Consider the following 23,082-nt stretch of genomic DNA (forward strand, 5'->3'; position numbering starts at 1 on the left):
TTAAAAGCTATTTGCAGCATATCTTTCAGTCAGTTTCAAGCTACATTAGGTTCAAAATTCTTATGGGTCTTGTTCTGAGTCACTTTAACTGTTTGGAAGTTTGTATTTATTTGCAGAGTCTGTAGGTGAAAAGAATATCTATAACTCTTGAAACATGCATACCAAGATCAATATTAATTATTATATCTCCATCTGCAGCTGGCTTCCAACAGATTTTATATGTTTATAAGAACAGATAATTCTGTTTATTTTAGGGGAATAAGGACATTTTTCATATATTGGTAAATAATGGCAATCATTTTGTGTCCTTTAATTGATATAAATTAACCGCTGTTTGAAATAATATTGTAGCTCTCTTTTGTAAATAGGAATGACCTTTCCCTTAAAGCTGATTTTCAACAAGGTATATGTAGAACAGTTTAATATCCACAGCATGGAACATCATTATAAAATACGAATGCATAGCTTAGCATCGCATAGACAAGCAATACAATTAGTGCATTTGCTTAAATGTAGGAGAAAGTGACTCATTTGCACAAACCTATTCACAACTGTACATATTAAATGGGCGAGGTAATATAAATTAGTGTAAATCTAAAGCATCCCCACTGATTTCAGTTAAGATATTTTGCAGAAGTGAGAGTAAAATTTGGTCTATTTTATTTTGTTTCTCTCAAACAGAATTATGTATTGTTAAAATCAAAATAATTCTTTTACATTTCCCAGAAACTCCAGTTTCCCAGAAACTCCAGCAACGAACTGTGGCTGAAATACACAGCTTTAGAAGCCTTTCTGACTCTGCACTGAGCACAATATCATCTGAGCAACTAAACATTTTTATCTCTAGACAACTTATAAGTCATGTAAACAGCTGTATAAGCAGCTATAATTAGTTGGAACCATACATAGTCCAAATTACATTATAGTCCATTGGTCCAGAATCACCTGAGAAACTGCTTTGTAGTTTGGATGCTGGGCGCTGGGGGATAGTGAAGGAAGCTTTGTTCAATTTTGTATTTGCTAGAACCTGCACTCTTTAAATATTGCAACAAACGTAGGGCAGGGTTTACACTTTAAAATATTATTGTGACTGTAGATGGTTGTTAAAGAATGTGTTGACTGGCACAATGCTGAACATGGTTCAGCAGTCAGCATAGACCAGGATAAAGAGATTAGGGTTTAATCACAATTAGCTGACACAATGGTGAACATGATTTGACCTACCATGGTAGCATTTAACTTCAAAAAGGGGAACTACACAAAAATGAGGAAGTTAGTTAAATTAAAATTAAAAGGAACAGTCATGAGAGTGAAATGCCTGAAAACTGCATGGAACCAATTTTAAAACACCACAATAGAGGCTCAAACTAAACGAATACCCCAAATTAAAAAAAGTAAGAGGGCAAAAAACAGCAGAGTAAAAGAGGCAGTCAGAGGCAAAAAGATGTCCTTTAAAAATTGTCAAGTATCAGAGGGGTAGCCGTGTTAGTCTGGATCTGTAAAAGCAGCAGAGTCCTGTGGCACCTTATAGACTAACAGACGTATTGGAGCATGAGCTTTCGTGGGTGAATCCGATGTAGTGGGTATTCACCCACAAAAGCTCGTGCACCAATACATCTGTTAGTCTATAAGGTGCCACAGGACTCTTTGCTGCTTTAAAAATTGGAAGTCAAACTGTAATGAGGAATATAGAAAGGAGCACAAACTCTGGCAAGTCAAATGGTAAAGTATAACTAGGCAGGCCAAAAAAGAATTTGATGAGCAACTAGCAAAAGACACAAAAACTAACCATAACTTTTTTTTAAAGTACATCAGAAGCAGGAAACCTGACAAACAATCACTGGGATCACTGGACAATCAAGGGACTAAAAAGTACTCAAAGAAATTAAGACCACTATGGACAAGCTAAATGAATTCTTTGCATCGGTCTTCACTGAAGAGAATATGAGAGAGATTCCCACATCTGAGCCATTCTTTTGAGGTGATAAATCTGAGGAACTTCTCCAGACTGAGGTGTCAATAGAGGAAGTTTTGGAACAAACTGATAAATTAAAAAGTAATGTCATGAGGACCAGACAGTATTCACCCAAGAGTTCTGAAGGAATGCTAATATGAAATTGCAGAACTACAAACTGTGTCAACCTGTGGAATTCATTTCCAGGGGATCTTGTGAAGGCCAAAAGTATAACTGGGTTAAAAAATAGAATTAGATGAATTCATGGAGGATAGGTCCATCAATGGCTGTTAGCCAAGATGGTCAGGGACACAATCCCATGCGCTGGGTGTTCTAAGCCATACACCCTGGCATGAAATGGTTTCCATTATATACAGGGTTTACAGTTTGGTTCAGTGGCTCTCAGCACCCCCACTATACAAATTGTTCCAGCAGCTCTGTCTCGGACTGGATGACAGGGGGTGGATCACTTGATAATTGCCCTGTTCTGTACATTCCCTCTGATGCATCTGGCACCTGCCAATGTTGGAAGCCACATTCAGCATTGCATCAGTTAACCTGAATATTCACAACAGCTTCCAGCTGTGGCAAACTACTGCAGTGTAGACCAAGCCTAATAGGGCCAAATCACCAAATGAAAACAGAACTTATTCAGCTTTGACCTGGAGTTTAGGTCATAGTGGTAGCAATCTGCCAGAGCAAGCTCTTATTTCATGTGGTTAAGAAAGCCTACAAGGAGGGTGGAACATCACTGTGAATATTGACTGAGCGAGAACTGCAGGGTTTTACCCTATAATTATGTTGCAAGATCGAAATACAACACAAATTTAGTGCAGTGCCACAGCAGGGACTAACTAATGATTACAGCCTGAGCATATTTCTTCTTTTATGAACAATAATCTTTTGTTCTCTTTAAACCTGGTTATGTTGGTCAGCATAAAATCGAAGGATAAAATTTAAGGAGATTGAAGTCAGCTTCTCATCTTTCACTGAGTATGTGAGTCATTGACTTTCATGATAGAGAAGCGTGAATGCTAAAGCAGTGTGTACAGTGTCAAGTAGAATGATTATCCAAACACAGAAAGCATTCCAACATTATCTGTCACATAGCTAACAGTTATTATAATTGTTTCTGGACTGGAGAGTAAAATATTACAATTATAGTGGAGTACCAGTTTTGTAACTTGTAAAAATATACCATGAATAAAAACCAGTAATAAAACAATTTGATCAGTAAACTGCTGATAAATAACTGTGTCAATCAATGAATATGGATGCACTGTTACAAAACAGTAAGCAGAAAATGGAATATGTAATGGAGGTGATTTGTACTACTTTCTGTGTCCCTTTTTGGACAAATACTTTGAACATCATTAGTTACTACAACACAAATTAAGATAAATCAATGGTCAAGTATTGAGCTTGGATGCTTAAAAAGCCCAGTTTGCATTTATATGGATATTTTTGCTCTGTAGAATAGTCAGCCTATTCTACATTTTCAAGATTTTTCATCTTTCGCCAATCACTGATGGGGTTATTTAGCAACAGTTAGCTAAGAGTATTCAGTCATTCTACATTTGGATTGTCTTAAAGTAAACTAATCTCTGACTTCACAGTAAACATGACTTTGAACAGATATTTCAGGATTAAATGGCATAGAAAATGAGTAGATGTATTGTTAGCTTTCTCCTAAACAACATAATTACAGAGGGAGAATTCTGCCAAAAAGTTGATAACTAGGTACCTCAAAAAGAAAGCTGAGACAGGCACCATACTAATCACAGTACACACCTCTTGCTGGAAACTAACCTTTCTTGTGAGCCACAGATACATGGATCAGATCTAGACAAACTAAAAAGTTAGCTCAAAGTCTATATAGAATATATTCAGTGTTTCTTTGTAAGTAACTTTAGACTGCTGCTTTTCACATCAACTGTAGCAATGCCACAAAACATAGCATAATTTAGCGGTCCTGATTCATTGCCCAGCTCCAGGCCCTTTACACCTCTGATGGCGTTCATGGGTTGTAAACTGGCTGCATGCATCTCATACTTTAGGAATGCTTTCAATTTACAGGGCTTCCTTAGGAAGCACAGGGCTGCTGGAATAACTCTCAGCTGCACCCCCTGCTCGCTGCAGTCCTGAGTATAGGTGGTATACTGGGAGCATAACCAGGGAAGATGTGTGGGGCTGGAGTGCTAATGCACTGCAGCTATTTTTAGCTACAGAGTTACTTTAGTGTTGCTGCAGCTGAATGTGGCTTAGAGCAAGCAAGAGGCTGCTCTAAACTGTACTGAGAGTCTAGCCAGTCCGCCCAAGGAAGCACAATGTATAATCTTAAACTAACAAAAGCATGGATGACAGTCCACATTACAGAGGAATAGTTGCAACCATCTGGCCATTGCTGCTACCTGATCTTACAGTAGTAGCTGGGAATCCTACCAGATTGCTTATATTATAACTCTGAACAACAAATAGTGCAGATCTACCCTGAATTGAAGAGACAATATCCCTTACCCTGAAACTAAGCCAGGTAGCTCTTATCCATGCCTCAGTCTCACACTGACACTGACTGAAGTAATTGACCCCTCTGGGTGGGTCAGCCAAGATGGAGGCATAAACCTGTGTGTCATCAACATATTAAGGCACCTCAGCATTCCAAATAGCACCATATACACATTGAACTAGAGGGGGCAAGATGGAAGAGCACTCACACATTAAGCAACTACTTTGAAAATCTGGCCTTCAATATTTATTTTACTGGATGCCACATAGTATAAATAATTTAAAATATCAAAGCCACATGCTAATCATTTACCAATATATATTCAATATGATGTGCAGAATTTTAGTTACATGACTTTCATTATAAGTAACGAGAGCTTCACATGTGAAATTACATGCAGTCCTTTGAAACTGGATTAATAACTTGTGTGTGTTTTAAGTATCCTCTGTTTTGGGTTAGGCACTGAGTTCTCCCAGTGTCAATTGTTGAGTAAAAGACAAAAGCATTGGGCATGATTGAAACTTTGACAGGAAAAAAAATCTGGGAAAGTTTGCTCCCAGTTACAGTGGTTCCTCTCTATTGAAGTCAATGGATAGAACTGGAATAATTTGGCCATATGATGGACAGTTATCAGACAAAATGATTCTTCTTGAATTGGAAGGCTGGAAGAGTGAGGAATGATTTGAATTTGGCAATATTTCAGCCCTGGGGGAGTCTTATTTTTAAAGGAATAAACAGACTGCTGGGAACATCAAGCTTAAAACATTTTGACACTAGCTGGCAACTGCCAATCATCATTTAAGTCATTTACAAAAAAATTAAACAGCTTAGAGTAAAATGGAAACATACTGAAAAAACCAATGACATTGTTTACATAAAGCAGATATTTGCTTTAAAAAATGTGGCTTGGCGAATCTAAGGCACAGGAAATGAAGAACAGCATGAATCTGTCAGACTCATTTTCCTCTTAATCCAGCTGCTAATATATTTGTACATACTTTATTGAGAGGAGTGGCCCTTCTCTATTTGCATCTGTGAACCACTTTTCATTTAGGATTGTTACTGCATAGCAGTTGCATATGCTGTAGAGGTTTTAATATTTCACATTGTTCCTTATTTTCTGTTTACTGGTGAATAAAAAGTGAATCGAGCAGAACTGGCAACTGTGTCTGTTCCTTCATAGCATTGCTATGTTTTTCATGTAAATACTGTGACACTGTGAATAAGCTCAACCCCCATGCACAAACTCTTATTCTGTGTAAGAGCAGGGCGGCCACAAGCTCCAAATGATCTCATGATCTGTGCTTTTGAAGTACATTTGATATCTCCCCCAGAGAATAGGTTGTGGCTAGGCTCTAAATTGGATCATACTGCTCAAACCAGTCTTCTATAAAAGATAGTGAAACCTGTTTTAAGTGACTGCACAAGGAACTAATAAAACCTTAATAGATCTGTTCTAATAAAACTAGAGGAGACAAATTGTCATATATATAATAAGAATATTTTAGATAAACTCAGGAACTGTACAATAGATTATTTCAATATGGCAAACTTTAGAAATGTTAGAGGGACATCTTTAGCTTTTCTTAATCATTGCTTGAGATCAGACGCATTCCTTTCACATTGGCCTGGCTGAAGTTTGGCAATCTTCTTCCTTCTGCCAACCCTGCTAATGGTTTGGCGGATTTGAAAGTGTATCTGAATACTGAACTGCAGACAATTTTCTAACATAGGTTTTTTGTGCCTGACTAGGTTGGATAGAGAGTCATCTGCATTTTTGCTACCAGGCACAATTTCAAATAAGTCTCCAGTTTCTTAACCTCTTTTATTTTGCAATATTTGCACTCACATTTTTCCCTTTGGAAACATCTAGGTTTGGCAGAGTGTGCACTTGTATGACCTCTCTTCTGTGTTTGTGCTGACCAGCATTTGAAAATTTAGTGGCTCATATACAAATTAGGTTTTGATGTCTAAATTGCCCTCCTCTGGTTCGGTTTGTTGGGTTGTCTGGCTCTGATGTGAAGTCATTGTCCCCTGATGTCTGGCAAGCAAGGATACATTAATTATGCATTTCATTCTCTTGGGAGTGTCTTTTGTCTCTTTGCTAAAAGGACTCAGTTGTTCCTAACTTTCTGGGTACAATAAGACTCTCTAATACTCATGCGTTTTTTCTTGCTTGCTGTAAAACAAGTTTTCACTGAATATGTTTGGAAGTTCTTTTGTTTCAAGGAGCATTTCCCCCATTCTATACTGTATAATATTAATATAAATTACCCTAAATGCATGCCATGGCAAACATGATTGCTTAAACACATGCAGTTGGGACTTAATTGCCACAGGATCTTTATATCAAAACACCTGTTAATAATAATAAAAAGCCTTTTATGGCTAAGTCACTTCTCTGATCTGATGCAGGTCAGTGGTGACCAAAAGTAGTAGTCATCATCATTATCATTTGATAGCTGTTTAGCAGCCTTTATATAATGAGCTGGCAGTTTCAAGCCAGTTCCTAGTGAACAGACAAAATAAAAACCACCACCATAATTATCATAAGACCTAGTTCAACAATATTCATTGAGACAGGTTTCAGAGGGGTAGCCATATTAGTCTGTATCAGTAGAAACGAGGAGTCCTTATGGCTACAACCCATTTCATCCATGCATCTGATGAAGTGGATTATAGCCCATGAAAGCTTATGCGCAAATAAATTTGTTAGTCTCTAAGGTGCCACAAGGACTCCTCATTGTTTTTAATATTTATTGAGGGTCAGATGCTGCCACCCTTACTGCAAATCCATGTGACCATTTGAGAAGCAAGATACTACTTAATATAAATAAGAATAGCCCTGAGTAATTTAATTTCACATCTTAAAAAATTATTAGATGAATCATTTAAAAAACAATTTCAAACAGGTCTGAATCTCCGGAGGCCACAGGGAATGAACTACATCTCTTCCATCCAGAAAAGAGTAACAAGACAGAGTGAGAGGTTTGCACTCTTATCTTCACTGAATATATTCTGTGGACAAAATGACGACTTAATTTACGTTTGCTATCAATTATGTATCTATCACTGGCATTAACATTCATTTTTATGATAATCACTTCTGGAAAGGGCAGATAGTGAATTGAACAAAAATAAAATAAAATAAATAACTACTTCTTCCCTTTAATCATGCCTGTTCTTTAACGGTTCATCACACTCTTTCTCTACCGTTTACAGATAAGAATAAGTGGAAGGACATACAAATCTCTCTGCAGAGATTCTTGCCCTGTCCTATGTCTGAAAAACTTCAGATCTCAAGATTCATTATCCTATATAAAATCTTGTCTCTCATATTGTAAATCTCTCTTAACTGACAGTATCAAACATTAAATACAGATAATTAAGTCTACACAAAGTTAGACATCTAATCAAGATGAGGGAACCATTAAAAATCCCCAGGACAGGAAACTCCATATATTATTTTGATTTCTATTACATTAATAACAGAATATAAGAAAGAAATGGCACAAAAATGAAGGTTGAGATGCACAGTTCATATCATTTGCCATATAGTTTTGAAAAACCCAAACACTGGGGAGGGGGGGCAATTCTGTTACAGTATAAAACTGCATTAAAATAGATGTAAAGAGGTCTTTGTGTAACTGAGAATCAGGGCCTATTATGTATAAATGAAGGTTACTTACTTGTAACCAAGATTCTTCACATTGGACTGTGCACATGCAGCATATGTGGCAACAGGTGCCGTGGAACAGCACAGCCTTCTACTAGCAGTGCCTGATTAATAACTCAAGCACCACTCTCTGCCCTTGCCCTCCATGTCCAAACACATTCTGAGGGTATGGCTATAAAAGGGAGTGCAGCCCCTTCCAGCGCTAATGCTGAACCATGAGTAGGTGAGACTCTGCAGAAGAGGGGAAGGAGGGCAGGACATATGAATATGCTGAGTCCATCTGAAAAAAAACCTTGGTTAGAGGTAAGTAACTATTTCTTCCAGTGTCCTCAGCATATTCCCAGTCTTGGGGTAGTTTATTCAGTAATATATAAAGAGATTGGATGGAGGGTAAGGAGTCCTAACTGAACAAAGACTGAAGAGACGATATGCCAAATTTAGCATCAGACTTAGCTGTAGTATTTAACACATAACGTTTAGTAAAACATGAATTCCATGTGGCCACTTTGCAAATCTCACTGAATGGAACCTGTTTTAGACATACTTGTGGCCACTACTCTAGTGGAGTATGCTGTCAACATAACAGGGGGTGATTGTGAGGGATAATAAGCTTCTATTATACCTAGTTTGATTCACCTAAATAACTTTTGTGCTGAAATGGGATTCCCTTTACAGTTATCCACACGAGAGAGAAATCTAAAATCCTTAGTCCTAACTAAATTGATAACACTCTTTTAAAGTCCAAACAATGTAGTTTTGCTTCATACTTATCTGAATGCCATTTGGGAAAGAACACTGGTAGAGTAATGGATTGGTTAACATAAAAGTCCAAAATTACTTTTAATATAAACTTTGGGTGAGGATGAAGAACTACCAGTACTTTGTCTTTATGAAGAACTGTAAATTGGGGGGAATCAACCATCCAGGCATGAAGTTCACTAGCCTTCCTCGCTTATGTTTTTGCTCTGATAAAAGCCGTCTTAATTGAAAGGTGAAACAGAACAACCAGACAATGGCTCAAATGGAGGCGATATAATTTGTGAATGCGCAACGTTTAACTTCCAGGCTGGAACAGGCTTTGCTTTCGGAGGATACAGATTTAGCAAACCTTTCATAAATCTCTTAACAATCTGATGAGAGAATACTGATTTACCGTCTACAGAATTTACCTCTAGGGTTTAAAGTAAGCACAAACTATTGGCTGAAGTTCTTTGACCTGTTATGTGAGAAGTCAGACTTCTTGCCTTAATAACAATAATAAAAAAATCTATGAATTGATACCATTTGCCAATAGAGGAGGTAGTATCTCAGATCTAACCAATGGTCCATCTAGACTAGTTTCCTGTCTACAGGGGCAAGGTGTAGCTGCAGAGGAACCTCCACAAGGGACAATCATGCAATAACATACCTTTGCCAGTAGTTTCCACAGTCATAGCATAGCACTTCTTCATAAGTGTGCTGCTTTGAGGGATAGTCTCTAGTTTGTGATAATAGATGAGACTCTGATGAACTATGAGACTCTAATGTACTAGATACTCTTGACACAAAAAGTAGTTACAGTACTTTCTGAAGGTGAGTTTAACGAGGTATTTCTTTCCCCCTCCTCCCCCCACAGTGATGTAGTCGAAAGGAGGTCAGCATTTCCCACTTCTAACCAGCATCACTTTAGGTTATGTCTAAAGGTAGCTGCAGCTCTTATAGACATACCAGAGCTAGCTTTGATCTGGCGAGATCAAGGCTAGCTAACAAAAGGAGCAGAAAATAGGCTCATCTACCCAGCTGGGGAGTCCCATTCAGGCATAGAGTTGGCATAGCCAGCTCCTACACCAGGCTAGGAGGCATTGCAGGTGGAAAGGAGGAATCTAGCATAACTGGAGCACATTGTGAAGGCACATTATAGTGGCACGGTTGGAGCAACTGGAGAAGTTTAGAGCAGCCCCCAGGAGAGTGCAGACACAGAACATACAGAAAATCAGCAAAATGGTTGCACCCACATCTCTAGTAGAGAAGGGAGGGAAGGAACAACCATTAGCACAGACAGGAAGTAACTTCAGAAGCACTCTGCACCCTTTTAACTTGCAAAGCTCCATTTGCAGGACACAAAGCTTAACTGAGTACAGAAGACAAAAAAGGTATAGTGCAAGAATTTTTTAAAGTTTAATTTCTGTAGCATAAAATGTACCTCAGTTTCAAGATTCAGCTTGTCTATTGTAAACTTACAACAATAAAAGTGAGAGGTCTTTTTGGGACGTAAATAAATTAAACCTTCATGATAAAAGTCAATTGGTTGATATGATTTACACAGAATTTCTGAGAATCTTTTAATAAAACTATTGGCACACTAGTAGGATTTTTTCAGTCTACCTTATTTCTGACACTGGAACTGTCTCCACTGTAGAAAATTTAGATCAATGCCAACTTCTTACTGCTATTTGGCACTGGTGAGGCCACATCTGGAGTATTACATCCAGTTTTGGGGCCCCCACTACAGAAAGGATGTGGACAAATTGGAGAAAGTCCAGCGGAGGGCAACAAAAATGATTAGGGGGCTGAGGCACATGATTTATGAGGAGGCTGAGGGAACTGGACTTATTTAGTCTGCAGAACAGAACAGTCAGGGGGGATTTGAATGCAGCCTTCAACTACCTGAAGGGGGTGGAGGGATTCCAAAGGGGATGGAGTTAGGCTGTTCTCAGTGATGGCAGATGACAGATCAAGCAACAATGGTTTCAAGTTGCAGGGGGGGAGGTCTAGGTTGGGTATTAGGAAACACTATTTTACTAGGATGGTGGTGAAGCACTGGAATGGGTTACCTAGGGAGGTGGTGGAATCTCCTTTCTTAGTGGTTTTTAAGGCCCAGCTGGACAAAGCCCTGGGTGGGATGATTTAGTTGGGGTTGGTCCTGCTTTGATCAGGGAGTTAGACTAGATGACCTCCTGAAGTCTCTTCCAACCTTAATCTTCTATGATTCTATTATTCTCAGAGGGCCTTCAGTTGAAAAGCTTTGCATTAGTTTACTCTGCCAACTAGTCCCAACTGCCTTTTGGAAAAATGCATGCAACTCACAAGCGAAATTGTCCTAAAGAGTGTATAGAAGATTTGAAGCATTAGTTTAATCTGACTTTACATATTCCTCAAGATCAGAGATTAAAAACAGGTGTTCAATAATTTTGTTTAAATATTATAATTATCAGAAGAAAATGTGTGACTCTGGAACATCATAGTCTTTAGAGATTAATTCACAGGAAATACTTTGCTGTCTTTGTGAAAAATAGCCAGTGAACTAATCCAATGCATATGCTGTTATTCCTTGGCATAAAGAACATACCAAAAGTGGGTCAATAGTTAGAGGAAATCCACAGAAATAGTATACAAAAGGTAAATGAAGAACTTCTTACAGTAATTATGTTTGCCCTTCTGCCCCCAAATCCTACAAAGGACTTTGCCAAGTTTGGATCTATAGTCATTGTTCAGATAGATCCCAAAACACATCTCCAGACTTAACTGCTTGTGGGTGACTTGAAATGAAATAGATGTGCAATCACTTGAAGAAAAAAATGTTAGTAACCTGTTCTGTAAGTGTTATTTGAGATGTGTTGCACATATTCATTCCATCCTTCTTCCCCTTTATGTTGGCATCTGTCCGGTAAGAAGGAACTGAAGGTGATCCAAGGTGGCTCCACCCTTTATAACATTGTGTAGCAGCATGAGACTGCTGAGGATGCACGTATACCTAATGGGCACCACTTAGGAAAAAAAATCTCTGACTCTAGTGTGCTGGGCATGCACACACCTGAACAAAAATGAACATGGACAATATGTCTCGAAGGACAAGTTACAGAACAGACTAATAACTTTTATTCCTGCTGGTTTCAAGGCCTCGTAAGAATGTGAAATATCAAATCTGAAGTCAGTGGAAGCTGCTGAGAACTCAGCACTTTTGAAATATCAGGACACAAACAGGTGTCTAAATATGAACTTAGGAGCTAACTTCAGGCATCCAGTTTTGAAAATGTTGGCCTAAAATGCTTATGACCTTTTAAAATCATATTCTAATTTCCTTATTAGACGCTTAACAAAAGCTAGTCAAGTTTTCCTAATTTTTAAGAACCTTTTCCTGAAATATCCCAAGAAAGGAGGTTGTAAAATAAAACAGATAGCTGCTGAAAAGCAAATATATTTATTATGCACTTTCATATACATAGGGTTTTTCGCTTAATATAATACAAGGAATAAAATAATTTTACAATGTGAAATTCATTCAATGTACATTATAGGCTATATACAACCCAATCCAGGGAAAACAAAACAAAACAAAACAGTTTATCTGCAAACCAAGTTAACTGAACAGATCAGATGGAGGATATTAAGCATAACATACATTTGCATAGCAGAGTAATGAGGGAAACAGACATTTTTAAATCAATGGTAATACTTTCAATACTGATCACAAGGAGGACAAAAGGGCATCACTGTACCTCAATACCTTTTAAAGTCTGACAAATTTCAATACTTTTCTCTTTTGAAGACTTTCTCCACAAGTATATGGTACTGTTAATGTTCACAAGACAGTCCTTTCTCTAGCTTTCCCATCATGAATTTGTGATCACTTCTGGAGATGGTTGTTGGAGAGACTACGTGAAATGTGAGGAGGAGGAGATAGCACTAGTCACATAGTGGCTTATGAATAACAAAATCTGGAACAGAGAAAGATTTGACAGGCTAAATTCTGGTCTGAGTTACAAGTGTGCAACCCCACTGACTTCTGTGTGATTGTAGAGACAGCAGGACATCACCCAACATTTTAAAAGTCCAAATTGAATTGCTTATATTTGGGGGATATTAGTTTTACTTTCTTAGCATGGTATAGACCACATAAGGTGTAATATTAAAATCACACACAAAACCAATGCGGAATGTCTCACACACCCTCATCAAAGTGGATATTTTAACAGAGTAGTTCATGCTCTATTCCAAAGCAATACTGAAAAGCTGCAGGAACTGTTATTTTGATTCAGAAAGTAACCTTTCAACAGGTCGTCTTTCAGTTGATTTATATGTGGGGTTTACCCACCAACTGTTTCACATGTAAATATTATTTATACAAAAACTTGAAGCTGTCTGGAAACTGTAGCCCGTTGTGAAATGGGCCCTCTGACCCAATGTGCACTTTGTAACAAAACAAAACAATAAAATTAAATAAATATAATCCCAATGACAATCAAGTAGTAGAAAATGTAAGCCTTCAGGGATATCTTTCTACAGAACAAAACATACACCCAATAAAAAAGAGAAAGTTGTGTTCTTGCACAGTATTGCAAATGCACTATACTTAAGGTTCATAACAAGTTTGCTGAAACTTTCTGGTACTCTCTTTTTACTGAACCATTAACATTCTTAAGGCTATTCTGCAAGAGTTTCATTATGTTTATTTGATAAATATCCCACAGGGACAAGAAATTAAATACTCGAAACATTCACTTCAGAATTATCAATATTGCTATGGCGTAAACGTCTAACATTACATTTTACTACAGATCATATGCCTATGAAAGATTTTCTTTTTACATTTGATAATATGAGTGAATAAGGAGGTGCTTTAATTAAAAAAATCAAATTTAATTATGTTCTGATGACTATTCACCATAGTAGTAAGCTATCAAGATCTTCAGTGTCCCGGAATGTACAATGTATATGCATCCAAGGGCCATTTATCTAAATTTATAAATACATTATCATCATAACTTTGGATCACACTATTCAGGGAATGCACAGAATCGCAATATGAGAAAAGTTGAATTCAAGTCTTTAGAGGAAATACTTTAGATAATAAAAGTTAACGTTTTCTACATGAGTCAGACTATGTAATAGTGAATGGTGCAATATACTTTGTAGTTTCAGGTGTTAATCAGTTTTATGACTCATGAATGACAGAGTTAGAGTTGTGCATGTTCATCCTTTGTAAATGGAGAAAATTTCATAGTGGACATTGTTACAAACAATAGACCTGTTTTTGCTTGCTTGCACAAATATTACACAGGTGTAAATTCACTTACTTTAATGGAGTTATTCCTGAGTTCTTATGGAGGCATAATTGAAAGCAGAATCAGGCCTTACATTTTAGAACATTGTATTTAAGCACCCAATATTGATTTTTTTTTAATCATACTAGACTATTTAGTATGGGCTAAGTTTTGCCCGTGGATGCACATGCATAGCTCCTATCGTTTTCAGTGGTAGCCAGTCTGTACATCCAGATATCAAGCTGTAATTGTAGAAATAAGATTTTATTACAAAAAAATCCCAGAGGTGTGGTGTATGGTTATAATCTTGCATCTCTACCATTGAACAGAGTAGTTTTACAGACAGAACATACAAGTACTGTAAGTTCATCAAATACTATTACCAGATTTGTTTTTCTTGAGAGAACTTTCGAAATACACAGGAAAATAACCATACATTACAGCAATGCAAATAGGGTATAAACTGAATGTTTAGTTTCTTTTGCCACAGGAAAATAAAATAAATACAAAAAGCACTGTCCTCCCATACATAGTTCATTGTGGCACATGCACATTTATCAAGCCTTTTGGAATAGGATATCAAAAATCCTTGCTCTTACAATTTTTCAGGTGTTGTCAGGGAAACACAGCATATATTCTGCAATTAAGAAAAAAGTGCTTATTCTGTGTATTATGTACAAAGTACACAAAATAAACTTCTGAAGCGCAGAGTGTTACACTGAGAAGGCAGCCTTAACATTTAGGCACATTACAGTAATTAAGGTAATTGTACTGCAGTAATCACATTCTTAGTTTTCTAGATGGACTACCAAGCATTATATGTTTTCATCCCTGGCAGCTGATTAAACCATTCCAGGCAGAAACTCTTCTGTTCATAGCATCATGGAATTGGCCTAAAAGTGCAAAATTAAAAAGTTAAATTCGGGACTATTCCATATACATACAGTATATACAGAAAGACAACTATACACAGTTTCTAACTAAAGATATTTAGAAATATGAGTCCTGAAATAAAGATTTTCTTTAAAAACAAAAATACACAATTGCATTCACTATCCATCCTGGCTCCAATACCTATGGAAACTTTTGAAAATATTGCCCAAAAAAGGCAACAAGTGGTGAGAGCTGGAGTTCCATTCCTGGAAATCCTTGGAGATTAGATTGGCAATGAGTTTCTCCATGATGAAGCAATATTTTCTAACATGATCTTCCATAGGTAATTCACTCAAAATAAGATAAATCTGTGAAATATTTTTCTGGGTAGGCACTGAGATGAACTTCAAGAAGTATTTGATCTCTGTTTTGTTGGTTAGTGGAATTTTTTTTTTAAATTGGGATGTGGCAAAGATATAGAGAAGACTTCAAAGTAAAAGATACTTTTGAGGCTGCACCATGTAGCTAACTGTCACCACAACAAATGATATGCAAGTTTACATTTAAAACATAGTTGTAAAAAAGGATTAAAAAGAATGCAAAAGCTATTCTTTGGTCATATTTCACTTTAACACTATGCAGGTGGGAAGGTGTTAAATTGGAAAAGAGCTAATGAATAGAGTCAACATGTAGTTATAAAATTATACATGGGGTTATTTCCACAAACTTTTCTTATATTTTAAATGCATTTAAGTCAGATAATTCTAAAGAGTTAGCAAATTGAATGATTGTATCTATGCTCCTGCACAGTTTTGTTCTGGTGGACTCCTTGACACAGCTTCCACAGTTCCATCATGTTATTTGAATTTCATTTCACTTAATTATTGTTTAAAGACAGTGTTTGGGGTGCTCACATTATAGAAGAGTTATGAAACGAAGAGACTGATTATGCAGCATGTTAACCTTATAAAATATTATATGGAGCAGGGGTAAAATTTTCAAAAACACAAAAGTGCCTTAGGAACCTAAGTCCCATTTTCAAAAAGGACTAGCACACTTTGGAGTCTAAGTCCTGTTGACTACTAATAAGATTTAGGATCCTAAGTGACGTAGGAAAATTTTACCCCAAGACATCTACTAGAAACAAGGTGGCAGCTATAGTTGCTATATAATTGAAGATAGTTTACTAAAGATAGTAATACTAAAGTTTTATATAGAGGCAAGCTCTGAATGGCCCTTTTCTGAGCCATCATGTTATTTTAACTGGTTAGCATTAGAGTTGCATCAAACATTTGGGGAAGCAGCGTAGGGTTTTGTATAATAACTCTGGGTTTCTTCCCTTTACAATAAACCTCAGGAACTAAACTTGTAGCCTAGGAATGGTAGGAAGGGACACACGTCAGTGAAAATGACTTCTACATTCCAAGCCAGCCTGGGATAAAAACCCTCTTCTTTCTTTTGCTAGAGCAAGATGTATGAATGTCTAACTATCAGGTGATTGACACAAAACTAATAAGCAACTGTTCACAAAAAAAATCCTTGTTGACTTGCTGCAAGACTAAGCCAGCTAACAAGAACATTTTTGTTCTAAGAAGGAACAATCTGGTCTGTCAGCATTCTAATATTAATGTAAACAAAGAAAAGAAATATTATGGGAAATAAGCAGTGTATACAAAGCTTTTGCATTTCAGGAAGATGCTGCTCCTCTGAAACTCAAATGTTTGGGATCATTATTAATAAAGTCACAATACCTTAACAAAAACTCAAACTTCATTAGGATGTTGCGGGTATAAGGGTTGGAGGAGAGTGAATTAACTATTTAACTAACTCCTGGATAATTTCTGTAAAAAAACTATTGAAAGCTGCAGAATTTCTGGTTGAAAATGTATTATGTAGAAAGTGAGAAACCAAAATTAATTTCATTTGGAGTCTTAAATTATACTTAAGAACTTTTGTATGAATACACAATTCCCACACTCAGAAAACTGGTCCCATAAGCCAATCCTACAATGAGATGCATGAAGGCCATTTAGAATCCCATCTCCTTTAAAAGGGCATTGTTCTGTACTTCTCTCACTGCAGGATATAGGCCACATTAAATATTTCAATTTAAAGTTGAGGAGAACTTATTCTTGTAACTTGAAAGAATATTTTACAGTTTCTTGAAGAGTGTATATTGTGACAGATCCAGACCAGTGGGGTACAGGAGTCTGGTAGAAGGCAAATATACTGGCCACTGGATGAACAATTTTCTGTTCCCTGACCAGAGCAGGGGCTGCCCTAGAGCAATCAGGAACCTGCTAGAACCAATTAAGACAGGCAAGCTAATGAAGACACCTGGTTTAAAAAAGGACCTCCCATCAACAGGAGCGGCGCCAGGGTTTTTGGTGCCCTAGGCGCAAGGCCAGCTCTACCCATTTCGCCGCCAGTCCCGTGGCTCCGGTGGACCTCCCGCAGGTGTGCCTGCGGATGCTCCACCGGAGCCGCGGGACCAGCGGACCCTCCGCAGGGACGCCTGCGGGAGGTCCACCGGAGCCGCCTGCCGCCCTCCCGGCAAAAGGCCGTCCCCCCCAAATCCTGGCGCCCTAGGTGACTGCCTAGGTCGCCTAAATGGAAGCGCCGGCCTTGCCCATCAGTTAGTAGGTGGGTGTGTAAGGAGCAGGGAGTGAGGCGTGTGCTGCTGGCGGAGTGAAGAGTTCAAGCGTGATCAGGTTTCAGGAGGAAGATCCTGCAGTGAGGATAAAGAAGGTGCTGGGGAAGGCCATGGGGAAGTAATCCAGGGAGTTGTCGCTGTCATGCAGCTGACACAGGGAACATTACAGACAGCTGCTATCCACACGGCCCTGGGCTGGAACCCTGTGTAGAGGTTGGGCCCAGGTTCCCCCCAACTCCTGATTGGACACAGGAGGAGCTGACCTGGTCTGAGAGAGACACCAGAAGGGAAGGTCTAAATCGGAAAGGGATCTGCCCTTTCCCCGACCCACTAGGTGGGATACAGACTGTGGGGATTGTTCTCCATTTCCCCCATGCTAGCCAGTAACGAGGTTAGCTGAGTGGGCGGCAGGTTTGAGCCACTAGCAAAAGTGGCCAACCTAAGGGCTGCCGTGAATCTCTGAGGCAAGCAAATCCACCTATAAGCACAGGACCCACCAAGGCAGAGGAGGAACTTTGTCACAGTATGTAAACAAATGAATTTCAGCGTAGCACTGAAAATATAGCAAGGTATTTTAATGTTAGCCTTTCAGCTGAAAATAATGTTGTGAATTATGTATGTATGAAACATGATACATATTCAGTTACTTATCAAAAGTACTGGAGCAACACCTTGTCTTTAGCTTTATATCAGTTTCCAAGAAAGTGTACTGATCATCCAATTGTTTTACGTTGATGTTTTGAAAAACATTTTATAATGTAGAAATCCAATTTGACACTTCACAATTTTGATTAAAAATTCATGATTATTTAAAAAAAATTACACTAGTTATATTTTATTTATTTAAAATGCACATATTTTGTCTATGGGTTGTCTACGTGGTGCATTACTGTGTACCAGCTAAGATGCAAGTTCTAGTGAATACCAGTGTGTTATACGCTGTTCATGTGGACCCTGCTGGTGTGCATTAAAAGCTCCCCAGTGTGCAGTGACATAATACTATTTGGGACTATGTCAACATGCACTAAGGAATTTTTAGTGTGCGCCAGCGGGGTCTACATGGCCCGTTCAATATAATGGTGTGCACTGGAACTTACACCCCAGCTGATGCACACTAATGCAGAAAAGCCCTATGTGATGAAAAGCGGTTTACCTATTACAGTGGTGTCTCCTTCTTGTAGTTGAAGCTTGGGTCAGTTCCCTCAAGCTGAAGTTTTAAGGCTTGCTTAAGGCTTAGTTCTGTCTCTGCAGGAGGATAGCCTTCCAAAACTTCCTGAAGTCCTCTCTCCTGTCCTGTTCGTGGGACGGAAACCCTACCAAGAAAAACCTGATTGCTTTGAAGATGATAATTTGGGTTTGTCATGATTCCATTTCGCTTCTTCTGTTCCCCACTCTGTTGGTGAATTAGGAACTGTTGCTGAGGTCGACAAACTTCTTGCTGAGATGGAGGGACCAAAATTTTGCACTGTGGCTCTGCTGGCATTGATTTAAGTGGCACACTGGTTCCAGATTTGGCAACAGGTATTCGTTTATCAAACTGAGTCATTTCATATTCTAAAACTTGTGGTTGAGAGGAGCTGCTCTGCTTGATTTTTTTCCCAGCAGATCCAGATTTGCTGGAGTTTTCTGTTTTCCCCCCTTTGTTTGCTTTAGTTGATTTCAAACTAGGTTTTACTTGGCTCCATTCAAATTCACTACTTGGTGAATTATGATTCTGACTTAAGGAATGAGTTGTGGAAGAAGGAGAAACAATGGACTGCCTGCTTCTACTACGAGGCAGTGAATGCTGCTGTATTTGTTCGGTAAATGACATACTATGGAAACTATCAATAGGCACTGTTTGGGCAGTTGCTGTAGATGATGTAGTACGCAGAGAAGAGTTTTTGGAACTTTTCAGAGAGTTGTTTGATAAAGACGACTTCTGGCGGTCTACTGTAGAATCTGGAGATTCTGAGGGAGAACTAAAAGCATGAGCAGGCCCATTAGACAAACCACGCATAGTAGGCTGCATATCTCCTCCACCAGTGCTCCCTGAACTATTTGATTTTATTGTTAATGACTGCAGTTTTGAAGAGACTGACTGCAAGGGTTTTTGCTCCATTGTGTGCACTGGTGATGGAGTGCAGCCATTTAGACTAGATGCACCATATTTTTCCAGTAATTTAATAATCTGAGAATGTCCATTTTTTGCTGCAACACGCATAGCAGTACGTCCAAATTGATCTGCATGATTCGGATCAGCACCATGCTCCAATAATATCTGCACAACATCAATGTGTCCTTCTTGTGCTGCAATGCAGAGCGCAGTAGCACCTTGATTACAGGTGTGGTCAACTAAGGCTCCATGCTCAATCAAAAGCCGAACTACTTTCACATGGCCTTGCCAAGCAGCAGACTGCAAAGCGGATCGCTTCTCATTGTCTGCAGCATTCACATCAGCATGGTATGTTATCAGTATCTGCACCATCTCCAAATGGCCCTGCCAGCAGGAAACATGGAGTGCTGTCCTTCCTTCTGCATCGCTTGCTTCTACGTTTGCACCATTTTCTAAAAAATACTCGGCCATTGTAAGCTGGTTTTCTAATGCCAAGATGTAAAGTGTTGGCCGGCCATCAGCATCTTTGTAGTTTACATCTGCTCCATGGCTGAAAAGTAGTTCAACTATATCTCTATGACCTTCTAAAGCAGCAACTCGGAGAGAATTTCTCCCATCGTAGCCTCTCTGATCAATGTTAGATTTATTTTCCAGTAATATCTGTACACAATCATAGTGACCTTCTTGTGCAGCCAGTATGAAAGGTATACGTCCATCATTATCAATTTCATTTGTTCTGGCACCTTGTTCTATAAGTGCTTCACATATCAACCTGTGACCTTCAAAAGCTGCCATGTGCAAAGGTGTCCATCCTGCATCATCTCTATGATTTTCATCTAGACCTCTGTCCAGCAGAGTCCGTACTACTTCAACATTACCTTGGGCAGAGGCTATACTAAGAACTGTTCGCCCTTCACTATCAATGCTGTCCACAGCAGCACCCCAAAATAAAAGAGTATTTACAACTGAAGCATGGCCCATGGAGGCTGCTGCCAGAAGGGGTGTACGACCATTATTGTCAGTGTGATCCACATCAGCTCCTCCTTCTAGAAGTAAGTCAACTACATCTACATGCCCTTCGTAGGCAGCTACCAGTAGTGGAGTCATACCATCTTTGTCACAATGATCTACTTCAGCACCACGGTCAATTAAAAGGCTAACCACTGAAGCATGTCCCTTACTAGCAGGTACACAAAGTGCTGCAACAGACAGAGCAGTCCTTCCATCCACATCCTCATGATTTACCTCTGCACCATGGTTAAGGAGGTGCTCCACAATCTCTTTATGTCCCATATATGCTGCTGCAATCAAAGCCGTTCTACCTTCATTATCAGCTTTGTTGACTTCAGCTCCATGTTGTAGCAGATTCAGCACTATATCTTCATGTCCTCCCCATGCCGCTGCTCTCAAGGCTGTTCGACTGTCAGCATCTGCACAATCCACTTTGACTCCAGCATAAAGGAGTGCAGAAACCACCTCGGTGTGTCCACCCCAAGCTGCAGATCGTAGTGCTGTCCAACCATCATGATCAGTGTGATTTACATTAGCCCCACATCCAATCAAACAATTGACAACTTTGGTATGTCCTTGTCGAGCAGCTAAAGTAAGTGCTGTCTGCCCATGAGTATCTTCTATTTCTAAATCTGCTCCTCTAGAAACAAGTAAGTTAACAACATCAAGATTGCCACTATATGCAGCATTAGCTAACAATGTTCTCCCATTTGAATCACACTGATTTACTGACGCTCCATTATCTAACAGGGTCCGAATGGAATCTTCTCTTTCCAGAGCTTGTCGTACAATGCAAGATGTACGGTCATCTTCACTGTTGACATGAGCACCAGCTTTTACTAGCAGCTGTAGTACTTCCTGCTCTTTTGGGATTAAAGTGGACAAAGAGTCTTTGACTGGTGTGCCATTCCATATCATCCACAAAGCCAACTCAGAAGTCTCTAACTGCAAATTTGAATTAATTAGATGCAATGCAAATTCTTGGGCCTCTAATGGGGTCAAATCCTTTGCTCGACAAGTGTAACTCATTGCTAACATTCTGTGTCCCTCTGCTGCATTACATAAATATTTCTGTGTACAGTGCTTTACATCCAGCAACCATTCTGCAAAACTGTAATGAAACAAAATTTTAGTATTTCCTAGCCCATCAACAAGAACTTTTGACAGAACATCTAGTTTGCGTTGAAAGTCTTCCATAGTCAATGTCATGTTTTTGGTCCACACTGCATGATACAATTCTGTTGTAGTCAATGGCCTACAAGCTGCAAGAATTACATTCAGAATGGGCTGGACCTTTGCGAACTGTTTTCTTACAAAAAGCCTCTGACAAAGCCAGAGATATAGGCCATTTAGTGTTCCAGGAATGTCACGGATCTCTCTTAGCATGATAAAATTTTCCACAACTCCATCTAGGACACGTTCTAGATATAAAAAGCAACCACTGCTTTTGATGTGAAGCTGGTTTAGCATTTCTGCAGTTTCTTTTGTGAGATGTTGTCTCAGTGCTTCTTCTTGATCTAAACGATGGAGAATATACTGCTGCACATCTTTCACGATATATGCCTTTCGGAGATCATCTAGGCTTATTTTTCGAAAACCTATTTAAAAAGAGAAAAGATAAAGGTCAACAAACAATTCTGCAGTTTAGTTTTCTACTAGTTTTGGCTGTTCAATATTACAAAAGAAAAAGAAGGCTTTTGGAGAGGAAGTTTGGGAAACAGGAGAAATGATGTATGTATCAACACAGCATATCTGAAATTCAGTTACAAATATCTAATAGTAGCTGAGAACTGTGCTATAATATATAAAGCAGCATAATTTTTCATATTCCACAAAAAAAGAGAAATGTACATTAGTGAACAAAACTGAACTGGACCATGGGACAGGGATTGTGACACTGTCAGACAATGCCAAGCACACTGACAGCACATAAGTAAATAATTAGAAATAGTAAAAAACTGATCTGCACCCTTAACATATCCCATTCTATATTAGGAATATGAGAAATTTAGAAACAGTTGTTTGTGTTTGTTTGTTTGATGGACCATCTAGCCCAACAGCTCAGCCTTTTTATTTTGGTTCATCTTAACTCCACTCTCTGCTTTTTAAGAACTCTCTTTAATTCATTTGAGAGTTGAACTTTAATCTTGGCTTCACAATCATCTACACAATGCTTTTAATATATTTATTATCTTTTGTGTGAAAGAGTTCTGCCCAAATTTCCATTTACTCAAACTTTCTTAACTTTCAGATTATGACATTTAATTTTCAACCTCTTAGAAGTCTATAAT

At 38.5% G+C, this 23,082-nt stretch overlaps 1 protein-coding gene across 1 annotated transcript in view; it reads right to left on the reverse strand.

Moving 5' to 3' along the window:
- Positions 1-12,297: 12,297 nt before the first annotated feature.
- ANKRD50 (ankyrin repeat domain 50) overlaps positions 12,298-23,082 on the reverse strand; it is a 59,512-nt gene continuing 48,727 nt past the window's right edge. The window contains exons 4-5 of the mRNA XM_045018706.1: positions 18,839-22,389; positions 12,298-15,052 (exon numbers count right to left, since the gene is read on the reverse strand). Of these exons, the coding sequence (XP_044874641.1) occupies positions 18,842-22,389 (3,548 nt within the window). The 3' untranslated portion in view covers positions 12,298-15,052; positions 18,839-18,841. The remainder of the gene's footprint in view (positions 15,053-18,838; positions 22,390-23,082) is intronic.

Source organism: Mauremys mutica, chromosome 5 (genome assembly GCF_020497125.1).
Source record: "Mauremys mutica isolate MM-2020 ecotype Southern chromosome 5, ASM2049712v1, whole genome shotgun sequence".
NCBI lineage: Eukaryota > Metazoa > Chordata > Testudines > Geoemydidae > Mauremys > Mauremys mutica.